The sequence below is a fragment of the Haliotis cracherodii genome, unplaced genomic scaffold, assembly GCF_022045235.1.
Source record: "Haliotis cracherodii isolate W230 unplaced genomic scaffold, xgHalCrac1.p SCAF_5, whole genome shotgun sequence".
Taxonomy (NCBI): Eukaryota; Metazoa; Mollusca; class Gastropoda; order Lepetellida; family Haliotidae; genus Haliotis; species Haliotis cracherodii.
Genome location: NW_027266308.1, coordinates 41,457,616 through 41,477,374, shown reverse-complemented (window position 1 = coordinate 41,477,374; position 19,759 = coordinate 41,457,616). Strand labels below are relative to the sequence as shown.

At 42.2% G+C, this 19,759-nt stretch overlaps 1 protein-coding gene across 1 annotated transcript; it reads right to left on the bottom strand.

Moving 5' to 3' along the window:
* Positions 1 to 302: 302 nt before the first annotated feature.
* LOC139443690 (cartilage acidic protein 1-like) lies at positions 303 to 9,547 on the bottom strand. Its single transcript, XM_071224628.1, has 10 exons — positions 9,351 to 9,547; positions 8,793 to 8,896; positions 7,767 to 7,905; positions 7,454 to 7,581; positions 7,054 to 7,173; positions 5,422 to 5,580; positions 5,051 to 5,196; positions 4,117 to 4,336; positions 1,207 to 1,656; positions 303 to 361 (listed from the first exon to the last, which is right to left on the bottom strand). The coding sequence occupies exons 1-10, from the start codon at positions 9,545 to 9,547 to the stop codon at positions 303 to 305; spliced, it is 1,722 nt and encodes a 573-aa protein (XP_071080729.1).
* Positions 9,548 to 19,759: the final 10,212 nt, after the last annotated feature.

Sequence of the window (19,759 nt, the reverse complement as noted above, 5' to 3'; positions counted from 1 at the left end):
TCAAGCATAATTTCGATGAGTGAGTGAGTGAGTTTGATTTTACGCCGCTTTTAGCAATATTCCAGCAATATCACAGCGGGGTACACCAGTAATGGGCTTCACACATTGTACCCATGTCGGGAATCGAACCCGGGTCTTCGGCTTGACGAGCGAACGCTTTAACCACCAGGCTACCCGACCGCCCCTAATGTGGCAATGGTGTGATCATGGTTTGGTGTCATACAATGGAGCCGACACGTCATCTGGAGGCATCCTGGGTGAGAGATGGGAGTGGTCGGTACAGCTTCACCAGACATCGGACGTCACCAGAGATGGTAGGAGGGTACCAGGAATACCAAGAATGAAAGAATACCTGCATTCTCTGAAAAAGAAGTGTCATCTCTCCTTGAACGAATGAAGGAACTCTATGGATCTAAATATGAATACATGCAAATAGATAATTATGAGAGGTACATGTTTCAAGAAAAACTGGCGCATGTAATGTACTTAATACTTGTTACGCTCTTGTTCTTCATCTTTCAAAAAGGGGCGGTCGGGTAGACTAGTGGTTAAAGCGTTCGCTCGTCACGCCGAAGACCCGGGTTCGATTCCCGACATGGGTACAATGTGTGAAGCCCATTTCTGGTGTACCCCGCCGTGATATTGCTGGAATATTGCTAAAAGCGGTGTAAAACCAAACTCACTCTCTCACTCACTCATCTTTCAAAACTGGTTAAAATGTAAGTCGTACAATTTCCAAATGGTGAACAGTTGTTTTTGTGACGCCAACGTTATATGTTTGGTTGTTGTTTAAGGCAGCACTCAGTAATGTTCTAACTGTATGATGGCGGCCTGTAAATAATTCAGTCTGGATCAGACAATCCAGTGATTGATATTACAAGCACCGATCACTGCCAAGCTACGATGACACGCAATCCCACAGTCACCGAGCCCGATCACCATTAAGTCACATCGTACGACAAGCAAAGATTGTCAGGAACAAATTCGAATAAGTTCTAATAGTTATACAAACCGGCGTTTCTCATTAGTTTCTCATTTTATTTTCATTATTTTTTTCATAAACTTGACAAACTTGCCTTATCAAGATAATTCATTTCCACGCCTTGGATGCACAGGAAAACCTTACTTCACAAAGAACGCTGAGAAACTCCATCACATACCCTTAACCAAAGAGTGTTGACACCAACAATGAAAGGGGGTTCTCACCTCTTGTTCCCACGCTGACAGTTTCTCCTCCCTGTGACCCGGGATCCGGTCTTGGAACTGTTTCAAGGAATCCAGAATATCCTATCCTGTGCAAGCTATTGACAGTCGTCCTTCCCATCGCCTTGGTAACCACATTGCCGTCGGGCCACTGAATGCTGACCTCTGCTGGATACGACTGACCAAGGCCAAAATGGGCGACAGGTTCCATTTGACAGAGGTAACCTGACCCCCCGTCAATGACTCTGCTCTGACGTGTAGTGTCCGTCAGCATGACGGTGACCTTAGCACCTCGTGCAGGTGCCCCTACTCTGGTGAGTGGCATGATCCGGATCCACCGGTTTCCCTCCCCGGGATGCACGTGGTAAAGTTCTAGAGGCTGTTCGGTGCTTTCTCCGTGGGACACGAGCAGCTCGAGACGACCGTCGCCGTCAAGGTCAGTGACCGATGCACCTGTAAAAGCACAACGGTAACTAAGGCGTATCGCTATAAGATGCACAGTGAGTCAAGGGGTTGGTATATTGTTTATAGCCATATTCAGCAATATTCCAGATATATGAGGGCGGACTGTCAATAATCGAGTTTGGACCAGACAATCCAGTGATTGATATCATGAGCATCGATCCACACAATTGGGATACGATGACATGCATCAACCAAGTCAGCGAGTCTGACCACCCGATCCCGTAATCGCTTCTTACGACAAGCATAGGTTGCTGAAGACCAATTCCAAACCGAGGTTGCCAAATCAAGTTTCCTTGAATGTAAAATGTTCAAACAGAAGTGTGTAAGCATGTCCAACATACGCACTAAAGCTAACGAAATATACACAAAGAAAAAAGTTAAGCACACCACTATTTCTGAAACATGACAAATGGCAAAAATCATGGCATGGGATGACTGATCACAAGAGCTGGGCGATACCAATTTCATCGGATAGAACAAACATTTAGAAGATATAGAAATAAAGAAGATATTGGTGCCGAATTTAGTCTGACAAAAACATCATGGTAACACAAGTACTGTTTTTGACCTTATACAATACCTTAAAAAAGTATAGAGCTGCAGGATTAGGTAAACGAGTTACGTTTGATGTTGCATGTGAAAATGTTCCTTAAAGTCTCTACTTGACATGACACGTGAAACAGATCAGTAGCGGGTATAACCGCCACGTGCCCGGATGACGCATTCCACCCTACGTCTCATGCCTCCAGTCAGACGTTGGATCTGTTGATGGGTCAACAACAACTACTCCTGATGCAATGCTGCTTCCAATTAACGTACATCTGGTACAGGAGGATCTCGTGCCTGTATGCACCGCCCCAGAATATCCCAAACATGTTCAAGGGGGTTCTAATCTGGGCTCATTACTGGCCAGTGTAGAGTCGTTATTGCATTGGCCTGGCATTGTCATCTATGTACTGAGGTCGAGTAGCAAGAGGGTGGTTGTCAAAATGTCCCGCTGATGTATTGAGCCCCTGTTGCTGCCCCTGATGGTGACCAAATCCAACCTGACAATCATGAGAGATACACCCCCAAACCATTACCGAGCCCCCGCCGTATGCAACAGTCGGTTTAATGTTCCTGGGGGTGTAGGCCGTGTTCCGGTGCCTAAAATATCTCGCTCATTCAACAGTGACGTGGGGCAGAAAGCCACTTTCGTCTTACCAATGGATCCGTCTCCAAGTTCTTAGATTCCAGTTCTGCCGCGCAATAAACCCTGCTAAACGAGCAGCTTTGTGGTGATCTCTCGACAAGGGACGCTTTATGACTCGTCTTGCCCCCAGCCCTGCTGCTTTCAGACGGTTCCTGGCGGTTCTGGTGATGAAACGACGATTGGGCAACCACAGCTGTTTCAGACGAGTACTTGTTAAAAAGGGTTCTCTGCGTATGAGACGAAGAAGGTCCCTGTCTTCGCGATGTGTCGTCACAGGAGGTCTTCCGGATCTGGGACGGTCCTGTACATCACCGGCCTGAGCATGTTTCTCCACTAAACGGCTTACGGCAGTGTGATGATACCCCAAATTCCGACCAGTGGCATTGCAAGACATTCCTGCGTTAGGCATGCCGATTATTCGCCATCTTGTGGCGTTTGATAATCGCCTTCGTGCCATGGTCACACAATGTCATGGAATCATTACTGTTTAAAACCGAGCTTAAGAAAGTAATTTTAACGTTTGGCTATACTGCTTTTAGAGATAGTCGAGGGTAGCATGCTGCACGGGCCTATCATGCATGACACGTGAGTTTTCGTCACGCATGACTGTTTACACCATCTCGAGAAAACATAATTCTTCCCGTAATTATATCTTTCATGACAGTTACAAACATTGGGACCAAACAATAATGAAATATATTAGGGTGTGCTTAACTATTTTCTTTGTGTATATAATAGATAGTAAGGTTAAACAGTTCTTTTTGTAGTGCTATAATTGTGTAACAACGTGTCTTCTTTGAAGGAAAAAGTATGGGAGTGAAGCAAACCAATTATCGAATTCAACTCTTTACAGTATATCACAACGCCTGTGCCGCCACAAAAACAACAAACTGACCGGCAAATAAAAGTTCACCCTTGACCAAAACATTAAAAACTTTATCAAAACGCCACTAGGCTGAAAACAGTCGCCAAAATACTGCAAACTGAAGGTCCAAAGTACCAGTATAAAATACACCACCATCGAATAACCATTTCTTGCTTGTGTCATTTTTAGCCACCACCAAATATGGGACTGTGCTTTCTTTTGCTTTTGGGAGTTAATATACACAGTCACACTTCCACATCTATCAGAATATGTTCCCTTTCGAATCCTATAATGATAGCAGCAAAGCGATTGGCAGTTCATATCATCACAAATGCAGCAAATCCCATTTAACACAAAGTATCAGAGCTTTTCCATCATTCACTACACCCACCTGTGCCTCTCCCATTGAGTTCTAGGGCGTCACCAACGTCAATATTTTCAATGTCCACACCGTCCCCGTTAGGTCTGACCTTGTACAGCAAGTTGGGGGTCAATGCAAACTGGTAGTAGATGTTGTTGAGAAACAATTCCAGAATGCCGTCGTTGTCAAAGTCGGCAGCTATGAGGGTTCTGATTGGGGATGGCCTCGCGAACTCCCTACTTGCTGCGTTCTGGAAACACGGAAATACAGCTGTTGCTGATGCTTTGTCCTTCACTGTTGGGAATTCTCCATCAACCGTACAGAATCGATACAGAGAAGAGCAGGGTTCAATTTACTTCAATAAATATAATGTATATCGATATTCTTGAAAATATTTCATTTTCATGAAAACTCCGTTTAACGTGCTGACAATGTCTTGGGATGCATGAATGTGTGTTTGTTTGTTTTTTGTTCAACGCCGCACTCAGCAATATTCAAGCTGTTTGACGGGGCACTGTAAATAATCGAGTCTGGACCAGACAATCAAGTAATTCATATGATGAGCATCGATCCACGCAATGGGGATACGATGACGTGCATCTACCAAGTCAGCAAGCCTGACCACCCGATCACGTTAGTTACCTCAAGCATAGTCGCCTTTTACGGCAAGCATGGGTTGGTGAAGACCTACTGAGTGAGACCGTGGTAACAGTTTTTGAGATACTAGTTTCAAGACGTGTTAACTAACTGTAGGGAAGACAGTGTCGTTGACATCTGTCACTTGTATCAAATTTTAGTAAAATACTGCTTCTCTTACTGAGACCAATAAATAGGGATAGTAAAATGGATGAAGTACATAGCCTTGCTTTAAACCCCTTGGTCCGTAAACTAAAAAATGTGAATAGGGGGAATGATCTTTTTTTTCATTTTAATTTCTTTCTGTAATGCTATGATTTATCCCTACCTCAAACCGCACATCACTGCCGTTCCTCCGCTGCAGATAAAGCCTGTGTGGCCCTACCCAGTTTCCATACACGATATCTACCAGGCCGTCATTGTTGAAATCCGCAAGTGTAACACCGCGGCCATTTTCGTCACGATCAGTAACACCTGATGGCAAGAATATTAGAAATGTTCAGTTAGGTCACACAAGTATAATGGACCTTATACATATTTGCGGCCAAACTGGGGTCAGAATGGTCACAATGGCTGACCGTGGTGTGTTTTGGTTGGCCAACTGATCTGAAGAGGTTCGCTGATAACGAAAGACAAACACACAATATAGATCTCCGAATCCAGAACCCAGTAAATGCATCTCATTATTTAGCACATCACCTGTAATCCTTGCCACGTCCTCGTAGGTCCCATCCCCTCTGTTCTTGAAGAGTGCATTGTCCCCTCGGTTGTTGACCCCGGAGTTGCCCTCGTTAACAAAGAAGATATCGGACATACCATCATCGCCAAGGATCGGACCAACTGCAATACCCTGCCCACCTGTCAACAGTACCCATTGTCTTGTATTATACATTATTATATTGTCCTACCTACCAGGCCTAAATGAGTTGATAATGATTATAATTAGGCCAGAGATCAATCTGTTAACAAACAAAATCATAACATTCAGTTGCAGACGATGAGAATGAAATCAACCACATTTGTTATCATTCGCCAACATACATCGCTTAAGGGAATGGTATGAGAGCAGATATACATTGACCTCTTATGCTCCTAATGCTCCTACAAAATTGAGGACTTGAAGAGATCAGTTTATATCCACTCACCACCCATTCCAAGTCATCGTGGTAACTCGTGGGGATTCCGGGTAACATCGTGTGCTGAACGTAAGGCAATCCATCATCCCGAGGCAAGAGAGTTAACTGACTAAAAATGTCCAGTTTCCCCCCTTGCTGAACTAGGCTGGAATTCCTGGGCTCGATCGGGGCGGCACTTGGGGCTATAACGAGTTATGTCCCTTCTATGTCTCTCCTCTGGACCAATCAGATTCCACGTCTCGTATCACTTGCATTTGCTTGAAACAAAATGGCGGCACCCAGGTAAGACGATCTGGTCAATAATTAAGATTTATATTGTGACAAAACAAGTCTTACGACGCGAAGTGCATCAAATAACGTGAGCACCTTGATTAAAAACATGAAACGATTGAGAAAATATCTGTTGACAACGAGTTGGCGGTGCACGTGCTTTGCAAATCCTGCAATCGACCGAAATCACCATGACAATTTACAATTTACAATCTAAGTTTTTAACGAAGGTGCTCAAGTGATTTGATGCACTTCGCAAGGTTAGACCTGTTTTATTAGAATAAAGGTCTTGATTATCGATCAGATCGTCTTCACCGGGCGCAGCCATTTCGTTTGAAGCAAATGCAAGTCATTCTAGAGATGTAATCTGATTGGTCATTGAATAGGAGGGACATAGAAGGGACACAGCTCGTAATCGCCACTGATGGCGCTACGATCGAGCCTGGAAATTCCAGCCTAATTCGGCAAGGGTGGAAACTGGACTTATAAAGTCAGTTAACTCTCTTGCCTCGGGGAAAATTGGCGAATGACGATTGACGATATTTTTCGTCATCAACTTACAGCATAAAAATACGTGCGAATGGCGAATGATGAATGAGGATTTTTTTCGTCATTCAACTTACACAATTGTAATACTTTCGGATGGCAAATGACAAGTAGGTGGTAAAGAAAGAGTAAAAGTCGTGGTAAAATCTTTCATCATTTCATCGGGGACCTGTTCACAGAGTTTGGATTAAGATACCGAATAAGCCTGTTCTTTGACAGAGATTGCTAGAAGATGTTGTTCACTGATATAGATAGAATTATAGACATCCAGTCTATACCAGTAGAAATACAATTATAGACACCCTTTCTACCCAGTAGAAATAGGATGGATACATATTCTGGAAACAATATAACAAACTCATAATATGTGAGTACAGACCAGTGCTGATGTTTATCCCCGCCTCACTGCCCACGTTGCAGATGACCACGCGGCCGGAAACGACGTCGTTATCAGGGCTTGACTCGTTCATCTCCATCAGGGCGAACTCTCCCACACCCACTGTGAGAAGGAAAGTGAGTTTAAAGCCGAACGTTATTTTAGCATTCCAAGGCCTTTATGCATAATGTAGGTATAAAGCCAAACATAATACAGCCCGCAGACACTTTGGTGAAACCCATGTGTACCATTTTGGTGAAACCCACGAGCATGGATATGGTGTTCACAAACCACAGATCAAAATCAGAACCAATCTGAGATTCGAATGTATGATCAGCAGATCCTGGTTGGACCAAGGGATGCAATTTTGCACACATTCTAGGCTGCCGTGCCCTCTACTCACGCCTGCTGTAAGTTGCCAGAAGAAAGCCATATTTTCCAGTCCCTTTCCTGTCTACACAGGCGACAGAACGTCCAGCAAACATGTGGGACATGCCGGAGTTTACAGTGTCGCTGAACAGGTCCTCGTAGCTGAAATACAACATGTCAGATTGCATGAATGACGTCATGGTTGGTGGCGCGCCTAAACGACTGAGGTTACAGGCGTGTGAATCTTAACTCATGCATACCTTGCAAAAAAACAATACGTTAACAGTCCAAGTTATGCATTGTCCCATGAAAGAAACAACAATTGTAAGAAGCAGAATTGTGAGTACCGTCCATTCCTGAACTTGAAGAGCTTGTCCTTGTAACGTTTGGATCCCCAGTATTGATCGTTGGTGTTGAGGATGTAGATCTCCTCCCTGCCGTCGGGGTCGCCGTCCAAATCACACGCAACTACACTGATGGCTTGGCCTTCAGAAATGATGACAAGGACAATCTGAGACGTCTTGTTTGTTGTTTGTTTGTTGTTTAACACTGCACTCAGTAATATTCAAGCTATATGACGGCGGTCTATTAGTAAACAGACGCAATTTGGATACGATGACACGCATCAACAAATTCCTTTCAAAAGCCTGACAGCCCGATCCCGTTAGTCGCCTATTACGACATGAATAGTCGTCTCTTACGGCAAGTATGGGTCGCCGAAGACTCAGTCTCAGCACGGTAATGAACATTGAAAACACTAAGATCACCAAAATTTGATAATGCTATGAATTTCTATGTCACAAATAGAAAATGATTGTTATAATTGGCGGCTTTCTTGAATTTGGCAGCCATCTTGGATTTTCTCAGAGTTTGTCAAGTTATCATCTTTTGAACAATTAGCCTACACCTTGAACTTTATCTGCCCCACTAACAGACGGGACAAGGATGAGCGACATATACAAACATGTCAGACCACTGAGGTAGCAGATGTAGAGTGTTTGTTTTATCCCTTCACCCGGGTGCCAGACAGGGTAACAACAAGAACAATCTTTTAACGTGTTTTGGAACTGCTCTTTTGGAGAGAAAACTTGATATGGTGACAGACGTAAGCTCACAATCGGGACTTATCCGAGGTTCACACCAGCGGATCCTGGCACGACAAAGAGAAGCAACTAGATGGACTTAACGGCGTTTCCCGTGTCTACTCCCAACTCTCACGGACAGGTGGAAACACAGTGTACATATCACGTGGGAGAGTGTGGAAAGCATGTTCTATGCTGTAGATTTACTATGAGGAGTAATTACCGATAACCCAAACTAACAATAGCCGACAAAATTATAGCATCAAAATCGCCTGTGGCTGAAATAGTCACCTTCGATGTCACTCAGATTTGAGAATCGGCCGTCAATCTCAACCAGGTTGATGTACTTGCGGGTGACGTGATCATACTTGAAAACCATATTTGGGCCATTAAATCTAAACGAAAAAGTTTTGACACATATGAATTTCATATTAGATAGGGACGAATCCTGACATACCTTAAAATTAAATTGAAATCTCCTTATTTTAGAGATTACCTTAAATCGGATGTTGTCATTAGCATGTGTTTCATACTTACTTTTTTAAGCAAGTTTTGTGAGTGCATGGTAGGTACCACCGGTGAGGCTGCACAGGTTTACCATCAGGTTTACCACCTGGTGTCATCACTGATTTTCAGTGATCCATTCATATACGTTGCCCTTAACGTCTTGTGAAATATGTTTCAGTTGATATTCGAGACTGATTAATCACTGGCGTTGACGTTTTGCATTTATTAATTACTATCAAATAGTGATGATTCCAGGTGTTCGCCGCCACCAGCACCAGCACTACTACTACTACTACTACTACTATTACTAGTGCTGCATCTTTCTCGAGTTTAAGGCTTTACCCAGCTACAATCCACTCCATCTCTCCATCGCCGTCGACGTCGCTAACCGCAACGCCGTAGTTGAGCTGGGTAGTGTCGTAGTCGGCGAACAGTTCTGGCGTCTTTCTGATGAACATAGGCTCTGTCTGGGTTGAACACAAGATGGCGGACAGGAGCAGGTAACCCGCCACTAGGACCATGTCGAGACAGGCTTTCATCCCGGAAACTAGGTTGTTATGAAATAACATGTGAATCACATCTTCCTAATTATCTTCTTGCAATAATTTGAAAAATCATGTAACAGTGTCTGTGAAACATACTCGTTTAAGACTTTAAGTTTAATCCAGTTATTTTGCTCCTGGTTTTTCTAAACATACAAATCTGCACATGTCCGTATGAAATGGTACATCGGGGTTTGGCTAAGTTTGGTTGTTTTGTTGTTTAACGCTGCACTCAGTGGCGGTCTGTAAATAATCGAGTCTGGACCAGACAATTCGGTGATTAATATCATGAGCATCGATTCACGCAACTGGTATCGATGACATGCATCAACCAAGTCAGCGAGCCTGACCACCCGATCCTGTTAGTCGCCTCTTACGACAAACATAGTCGCCTTTTACGGCAAGAATGGTTTGCTGAAGACGTATTCTACTCCGGATCTTCACGGGTCGGTGTGGCCATGGAGTAATCCAGTTCTATCAGGGCATGTCAGATTAACGTGTGAGGTAAGCCCAAAATTCAGGGAGAAGGAGGAACACAAATCAAGTATTAATCTCATTCAAATCAGATATTTTCCTCCAAAATGATAATCCTCTGCGAAATGATCTGAGGACACCTTCAAAGCAATCTTATTAAAATCAGATCCTAAGTTTCGCTACCGCTATACAAAGATCTGAAGACATCCCATTCGGGGTCACGTCAGAACGACCTTTCATCCGACCAATCAGTACGTCGCTTACCAGATTATGAAAGTGACTGTCGAAATGTGATTTCTAATCATGCAATCTCGAAAATTTTAACATAGGGTATTCCGAACGATAGTTACGGGTTTAACGACAGAATCCTTACATTCTAGACCATCTATTAGTCATTCCAGAAGGTTTTTTTGTTCAGGTTTCAAATTTGCAATCGAGAATTTGTCAAAATATGTTTCGAAGCGTAGTCGCCAATTTGAAATTTGTGCCGTAAAGCACAAGAAAGCTGGTTTCTGATTGGTCGTTCCATTGGTCGGTCAAAGTTCGCGCAAGGTCGGTCTGACGTGACCCGTAATGGGATGTCTTCAGATCTTTGTTTAGCGGTAGCGAGAACTAAGGTCTGATTTTAATGAGATTGCCTTTAAAGAAGGTGGCGTCAGGTGAACGTTTTAGCCAATCAGCAACGAGACTTCTAAGTTTTCGGTATGAGCGAAACCAGCTGATTTCTTTTTCTCGAAGACGAACTAAAACGACAAGTTCCAAAAGCAGAAACTATGGCGGCGCCAATATATTGTTGAAGATACTTCATACATCCTGTCGTGTTTGAGCGCCATGGCACCTACATACAAAATGGAGTACCAATGAAGGAACAATTGTGTTCTGTGTGGGTTTCCATTTTACAAAGCGACATTTCCGAATCGAGGTGGTAAAAAAATGAAGCCGAATCCGTTTAGGAAGCTGAAAGCTGATTGGCCGAAGAACCCATGCATCCTTCAGTTCGATTGGACGGTCATAGTTCGCTCAGTGTTGACACGTCCTTCTAAGGAAGATGATTTAATGCTACTGAATCAAGGGTCATAATCGTGTCGAACGGGGATTCGAACTGATGTCCAGCGGAACCTGGCAATTGACAGTGCTGGCTATATGTATATATCTGTGTGTGTTCGTGTGTGCGTGCGTGAGTGCGTGTGTGCGTGCGTGCGTGCGTGCGTGCGTGCGTGCGTGCGTGTGTATGTTTGTGTGTCGTGTTGCTCTCGGAAGATGGCCCTCGGGGACTCCGGGTCAGTAGAGGTCCCCAGTACCCAGAGTGTGTCGTTTGTAACGTGGATTGGTTGGCAACAATATCTGACCTACCTTACGTTCTAAACAACTAATGTGTCATTATATCATTATCAGGCCATCGTAGTACAACTGTAATACTTCTGACAGACCCCGTTATAAATATTTTTTAAACAGTAAACTCATTATGACTTTTTCCTTGTAGTTATGCTCCCGGGCACATGCTTATATATGTATGTCTCATGTCCTAATTCCAGTGATATATTAGTCCCTCCTTTCACATCTAGAGATCAAAATGTGCGAATAGCTCCTTCAAAACAATCCAAGTGCATCGTCAATAAATGATTCTACAGCATTAACACACAAGAAAGACGTGAACTTCAATTACATAACGCTTTGTGGTTAAATTAATCAAATCAAAGTCGTTTACAAACTATAACGTTAATTTCCACTTTCCCTTGTGCTAACATCTCACGTTCCAACATTTCTACTCTGCTAATTATCAAAAGGATTACCTAAATATAATAATGCATATTCATCAGAAATAGTATCGTTCTTACCTGACATACCACCAGCTCTCCTGACCGTGTGCTAGCTGCTGGCGGCCCAGATCGCCATGTATTTGTTCTATTCAGCAATCAACAGCTACACGGACAATCAATACTGGCACTGTGTGACTTTACCTTGCATGGTAAGTAGTAAAATATGCATGACTGTGATTAGATAGATCCAAAGTCGGTGCCATGAAAGCATCAATGGTTTGTTGATCTTATTTCCTGCGTTTGTTAAAGTTTCTGATTTCTTTCATTTTCTTTCATGTGCATTCAACTGTGTGTGGTGTTTTCCTATGGCGACCTCTGCGCCACATTGTCGGTCTGCACAATACATGATTACAGTGTTAAATATGAATGGCGCCTGCATCAGTAATGACCCGCTGCATAAATATAGGTCTGTACATCGCCGTCATCGTTACACCCCTCCTGAAAAATCGATGAATAAATTGAGGAGCAAAAGAAATTATACCTCTCAGTTGTTGTTTTTTCATGTTTGATTTTCAATTGAAAATATCTTAAGCTAGCGATATTATATTCTCAAAATGAACTGTACTGGCGCTCATGTGAGGTGAAATAGGAGGTTAACGTCGCGTCCAAGATTATTGCACTTATCTAGCGACATGCATGCACGTGTGCCGTGTGGCTGCTTGTATTAGCCCGGACTGATGCCGATTTATAGTGCTAGCCCACTGAGATACCATGCCGCAGTTTAACATGAATACCCCACTCAGACACAGGATACTGACCCCGAGCCGACCAGTCTTTGCTTTAGCCCCTTAATGCCGAGCGCCAGACAGGATAACAACAAGTACCATCTTTTATCGTCTTTTGGCATGATGCGGCTGGGGATCGAACCCCGGACTTTCCGCTCTCCGGGAGGATGCTCTGCCACTAGACCACGGAGGCGGTAACTGGCGCTTTGTCAGCACTCGGCACACATTACAACATTTCAAATATGGTAGAGGTCATGTGGTTGCAAATACAGCTCTTACCCAGGTCTTCATTGAACCAATTCATTTTTAGACAACATTACCCAGCCACGGATTCCATTTTACAAACTGTTTAGGAATGAGTGATTGATAATAGACAGAATAAAATTTAACAAGCTCTTTCAATTTTCATTCACATAAAAAAACACCTGGTATACAGTCTTTCGCCTGTTTAGTTGTGAGTGAGTTGTCTTGCCATTTTGCCAAATATTACGAAAATCGAATATGCGTTTTCAAAGAGTGTCAGTAAAGATATCTTAGAAGTGGTTTGACCGTTATTTTGGTCGGTTTGATCCACCCTTCTTGTATGACGTGAGCGAGTGTTGCTTTACGCCGCATGAACGCATGGTGCTGCTCTTTAATGGGGGTGCAAGCAGGAGTGAGTGAGTGGGTTTAACGCCGCTTTTAACAGTATTCGGGTTATATGGCGGCGTGTCAGCTTCATGTGGGAGGAAAGTCCGAAGTGATGCAGGTTTCAAACGTTTACCACTTCGGCGAAACCCAGGAGCACGGATATGGTGCTGACAAACCTGGAAACATTATCGGGGCAAACGGAGTGCAAGCAGGAACCGAGTTAGAGATTGATTTAGATTTAAACATGATTCCATTCTCTATGTACGGACAAACCAAGTTGGTAGAGACAACTTTGCAAAGGCGGAACATTTTCTGCATTATTTTGACTTTGGAGTCATTTGATGAGAAACTTCATCAATAGAGATTCGAACCGGCGAAGTTCGTACCGAAGGTTATCAAATGTGGTCTTCTGCCACGACGACAATGATGTAAGTGTGTGCAGCTGATAGCTAAATGATGACTAACAGCAAGACTAACAGCTACTCATTTCTTAATATAGAAATGTGAGTACGGTAACCAACATTTACTCTCTCACCACTGAAACACATGGGCGGTGGGGAGGTTAGGGATAATGCGATTTCTCGTCATGTTGTGAATCTACTGTGGGCGAGAGGGGCTCATAGTCAGTAGTCTACAATGCATGCAAAGCGATAGTATGCTTCGATATTGAGATACGATATAGTGATATCGCCGCACAGCCTCAAGCAAAATAACGCCAACATGCAACCTGCAAGGTTAGAACGACACGACAGCTCACCTGCTTAACGGATATGTGTTTGGTGATAGCCATAGCGACCAGGTTTGGCAGCTACAGTCTCTCAGTGGTCTAATTTTCAGATGAGTAACAACGTAACACCAGAACACCCAGACAAATTTTCGAGGGAAGCAATGGCACGTTTAACGGATCGGATCCAGTGAGGGATCCAACATATTTAAAAATCCTTTTCTCAGTCAATTTTACTGCCCACAACATTTTAATTTGGTTTTCAAAGGTGGGTGGGGGTGGTTCAGTTGTATCAAAACGTGGGGTTTTAGACATTTTCCTCTTGGTAATACCCATGAGCCCTGGATATGGTGCTGACAAACCATCGATCGTATTAACAGCGATTCTGCAATTCGAACCAACGAACAGTAGGTTATGGCGCGGCTAGGGGATGAAACTTGTCAAGGACCACCCCTGCTCCCTGATTTACTAAGCCTTGAACAAATATATATGAGGGTGTATCAACAGTTTTTTAGCCTAAACAAATAAACATCTTTTTAAATTTACGTTTAACTGATTGATTGGCGTGAGCTTTAATTATTTTTCAACGCAGTCTTTTAACTGTTCAATACAATATCCAGATCAGTTATCCCTGCTTTGTGGTTCAAATGTTGTCCTCTTTAAGCCTCTGACCACGCAAGTGTTCTTTAGTTTCAAATTTGAAAACATGTGGGGCAATATCTGGTGAATATGGAGAGTTGTAGCTGGTATCCACATTGCCATACAACAGTCGTTGCAGCATGCCTAGTGTGTACTGGAGAAGTGTCCTGATGGAGAACACCACCTTGCAGTTTGCCGCCACACTTCTCTTTGACAGACTCCTCAATCATTTCAAGAAGTTGGCATTAGGGCAGGGACAGGTAACTCGGGTACTCGGGTCCGGTGGTTCCTGGTGAGGTGGGGGTGAGGTGAAATTGGGTTTAACGTCGCGTCCACAATTATTGCACTTATAAAGCGACGTGCATGTACGTGTGTGTGTTTGTGTGGCTGCTTGTACTAGTCCGGACTGATGCCGATTTATAGTGCTAGCCCACTGAGATACCATGCCGCAGTTTAACATGAATACCCCACTCAGACACAGTGTACTGACTCCGAGCCGACCAGTCCTTGTTTTAGCCCCTTAATGCCGAGCGCCAGAGAGGGTAACAACAAGTACCATCTTTTAACGTCTTTTGGTATGACGCGGCCGGGCATCGAACCCCGGACCTTCCGCTCTACCACTAGACCACGGAGGCGGTCCCGGTGGTTCCTGAGTAGGACCCGGATACCCAAAGGACTACCCGGACCCCTGGTTAGTCAAGTGATATATTGTTTAATGGCAAACATTGTTCGCATTTCTTTCCCACTATATAAATTTGAATAGAGATAAAACTTAAGTCAACTTCACTGTGTGCATGACCAGATCGTTTTATACGAGTATCCAAAGACATTTTGCCAGGGCTACGGTCAAACTGTTCCCAATCTGACATTTGTACCTATCTCTTGAGACCTACAGTGGGTACCCGGGTAGGGTCGGGTAATAGTTGGGTAAATTTGTTTTGGGGTGACCCGAAATGTTTCCACTCCACGGATTCTTGTTAGCTCAAACGTTCATCCATTTTCTTCGGTGACTGACCTTCTACGGTAGAACATGGGTGACTGCTCTCTATTCAGTCTTGTCAATTTCGTTGCTAATGTGTTGGGTTCCTTAGAGTAAAAGTCAGTAACTATCAGCAAGTCATTGGACTTAAAGTCACAATGAAAGGCCCCACGAAGATCCGGATTAGAATGGGTCTTAAGCAATCCATGCTTGCCATAAGAGGCGACTATCGAATATCGTAAGAGGATACCAACGGGATCGGGTGGTCAGACTGGTGACTTGGTTGATGCAGGTCATCCTATCCCAACTGTGTAGGTAAATGCTGATCTCAATCACTGGATTGTGTGGTTCAGGCTCGATTAACAGACCACTGTCATATGGCTGGAATATTGCTGAGTGCCCTGTTAAACAACAAACAAACTTCTGGGTTGTGCATTTTGTGGTTGATGTGTTTTGACGATTCCAACAATGACATTATTAATTTGGTAGCACATTTCATGTCGCTTGCAAGGTTAATGCTAATGTCTTTCATCATTTCTTACCTATGAATTTCTTTTTTTAGGCGTTCATCAACCAAATCAGCAATATGTTACTTCATCATGAACATCACATTTATTGTAAATAAACAGAAAAATATCTTAATCAAATCCTTTAACAAGTTCACATGGATGATACTCAGGGTAGAATAGGTCTTCACCAACCCATGCTTGCCGTAAAAGGCAATTATGCTTGTGGTAAGAGGCAGCTAACAGGATCGGGTGGTCAGGCTCGCTGACTTGGTTGATGCATGTCATTGTATCCCAATTGCATGGATTGATACTTATGATGTCAATCACTGGATTGTCTGAACCAGACTCGATTATTTACAGACTGCTGTCATATAGCTGGAATATTGCTGAGTGCTGCGTTAAACAAAAAACAAACAAACAATAACATGGATTACTGACTGCTTTGTTACAGTTGTTGTGATCGGGGTAGCTTCTTATAACATTATGAAGCAGGAGTTGGAGGGCTCAGTACAAATGCCTGTCCCACTTGACTGACAGCTAACAACAGACGAAAAAGCACCTCTTGACAAAAACAACACCTCTTTAATGTTCTTGCATGATCTAAAACAGTTTAACAATAATGTGGTTGAGGAATATGCAATACCTGCACACACAATGTACAATGTTTCATCCAATTAACAATGGTCTGGAATAAAAATATAACAACAGATTGGCAAAGTGAATAATCTCAAATTTGGCTGCTCAGAATTTCCAGTAGTCTCTCAAGAGTATCTCACTTTCTATCGAAACATTATCAAACCTGATCTTACACTATGTTCCAAATAGTGTGGCTTCTCACAAGAATTGTTTCACTACATTAATAAGCTTTTAGGAGGAAGAAGTCAGCTTCTTGAAGACACACAAAAGAATGGACCATGTTGGAAGAAGGGGATATTGTCATATTTCATAGAAGTCCCAACTCAATTATTTATAAAAAAGAAAAGAAACTAGGAATATATTTTGTCATATCAATTCAAATCTGAAATGTGCACTAAAAACAATCAATAACCTCCAGTCAAATAGTGAGTGAGTGAGTATGGTTTTTTGCCGCTTTTAGCAATATTCCAGCAATGTCACGGCTGGAGACATCAGAAACAAGCTTCACACATTGTACCCATGTGGGTTAGTAGTTGAAAAATGTCTACACACTGTTATATAACTGTATGCATATAACTATCAGAGTAATATTTCAAGTCAATTCTTTTGTACTGGACTAGCTTCCACAATGTGGGATTCCTACCGCAGCTGAATGTAACAAGCAGTGGACTACTCATATCCCCAGCATCTCTGTACATCCAAGCAATTCATACAGGCATTCATGATACATATTATCTCCAATTCTGTCCCTAACAGTAAAAAATAGAAATTTCTAATGGGAGAGTCCATTTGATCTTGGGGGGGGGGAGGAGAAGGAGAGGAGCTTATTCAACAATTAGTTTGTTCAGACATATGCCCAAAATGAATAGTTTGTTGAAAATGGTGAAAAAAATGAATTGTGGATAATATCCAAACGTCAAACAATTTGTGTTATTAGTGAAAATGACTAGATTGTTGGATATAGCTGGGGGGATAAAGAAATCGATTTTTGTTCTAAAAAACCCATACCCATCCCCTCCCCTATACAAATCAAGTGGATGCTCCTTTAGGCAAAAAGGGATTAGAAATGGCAATGCTCAATTTCTATAAGTACATGAAATAAAGATGAAAATAACATTTTTCACAAAGTCCACAAGTGAATATACAATTACACATCAGATATACATCAGTCATATATATATTTTGCATTAAATAAAATCTTCCTTGAACTGCCGGAGTAACTTTCAGCTTGTTAAACAAATCTCCATGTAATGATGTACATTTTAATAAAGACAGTGTTAAACATTGAGCCTCCCTGCAAATCTTACACTGGCTACCTGTTTATGGAATACTGTCCTCTCGTCTACCATGGTCAAGGAGCTCTCTAACACTGATACAGCAGATTGGTATTTCAAGTTCTATTTTAAACTATTGAAATATTTACATGCTGAAATTCAACTGTAATATTTGAAAATATAGAAAGAGTATTACCGGTAGGTGGGATGGACACTGAACAACAGCTAACTCAAAATAAACTTTCTTGCATCAATGAGGCACCATGGAGAGCAAATCACAAATTGAAACAGGCTGTGGCACAGTTAGGATATTTGTACAATCTGAGATGGTCCAGGCTGGGATCATATCTTCAAAGTGTCTACAAACTATTCAAGGGAGATAACCACAGATAAGAAAATTAGAGTTCTCTTTCTTGACCTTGGCGGTCTAAACCTAATGATATGTGACAACAACTTGAAAGACATTGTATAAGTGTAAAAATAGCATACAACTATCTTATGTCTTGATAGATAATTCTGATGAATGACCCATTATACCGCAGATGTGCATAGAAACTTTGAACAATTCCCCTGAACAGAAAACTATGTAGGCCTATACCCTTCCAGTCATATTACATAGCAAGAGTCCAAACATCAATTATTTGTTTCATGCACATTTTATAAAACTTTGGCTGGAGACATTTCAAAATTTTAGGTTTCAGTGTCTCATCTAAATTTTGTCAATAGTTGTGGAAAGGCGGGCCCTTGAACAGATATGGCCCAGTGATAAATATCTGTCTTACTATTAACATTTTAGTGATAGACCAAAGCCTGTGAGTGAGTGAGTATGGTTTTACGCCACTTTTAGCATTATTCCAGCAATATCAAGGCGGGGGACACCAGAAATGGGCTTCACACATTGTACCCATGTTGGGAATCGAACCTGGGTCTTCGGCGTGATGAGCGACCGCTTTAACCACTAGGCTACCCGACCGCCCCACAAAAGCCAGTGGAAACTTCATGCTACATACCCCAAATCTATATCCTGTCCCTTATCTCAAAGTAACCACAAAATAACGACATAGTTAGGAAAATGACTGATGATAAATTTTAACTATGTCGTTATGTGTCGTTTCATACGAATTTGAATTAATTTCATAACCTAATTTTTGGTGTATTCAAAAGTGTTTTAAGTTTTACAAATGGTTAGATAGCCTATTTTAATTGTACCTTTGACGTTTTCCTATCATACTACAGTTGGCAAATGTCAGAGACACCCTTAATGTACTTGACACAATGTAACCACATGGGAATCAAACTCATGTTCTAGGCATGATGTGCAACCACAGCAACCACTGTGCTACCCGATTTGCCCTTTAAAGTTACATGTATCAAAGAGTTCGGAAATACTCACATCAGCAATAAGACAAAAAAAGAATGGTTCCTCAAGTCCCTATTTGTCCATCAAATATCTAAAAAATATGAAATATTTACATAGATCTTTATACACATTGAAAGATTTCTCTTATTCCAGATAGGTCAAAATGTGAAGAAAAAAATAAAATAAAACAAAATGTTGTACGGGTTGGTGCACAGTCAATTTCCCATAACAAATTCTTAAGTAGAAACTAAAGCTAAAGATGTGAAGATCAATATTTACATACAGATACTTGAACTGGAGATTTGGAGTGCAACAGTTTCGAGGGATTATAAAGCATTACTGATGACAAATTATTTTTCATAAAATGACAAAGACTTTATTACAAAAAGTCCCACACACCTTATGGACAAATGTGAACAAAGTTTATACAAATATAATA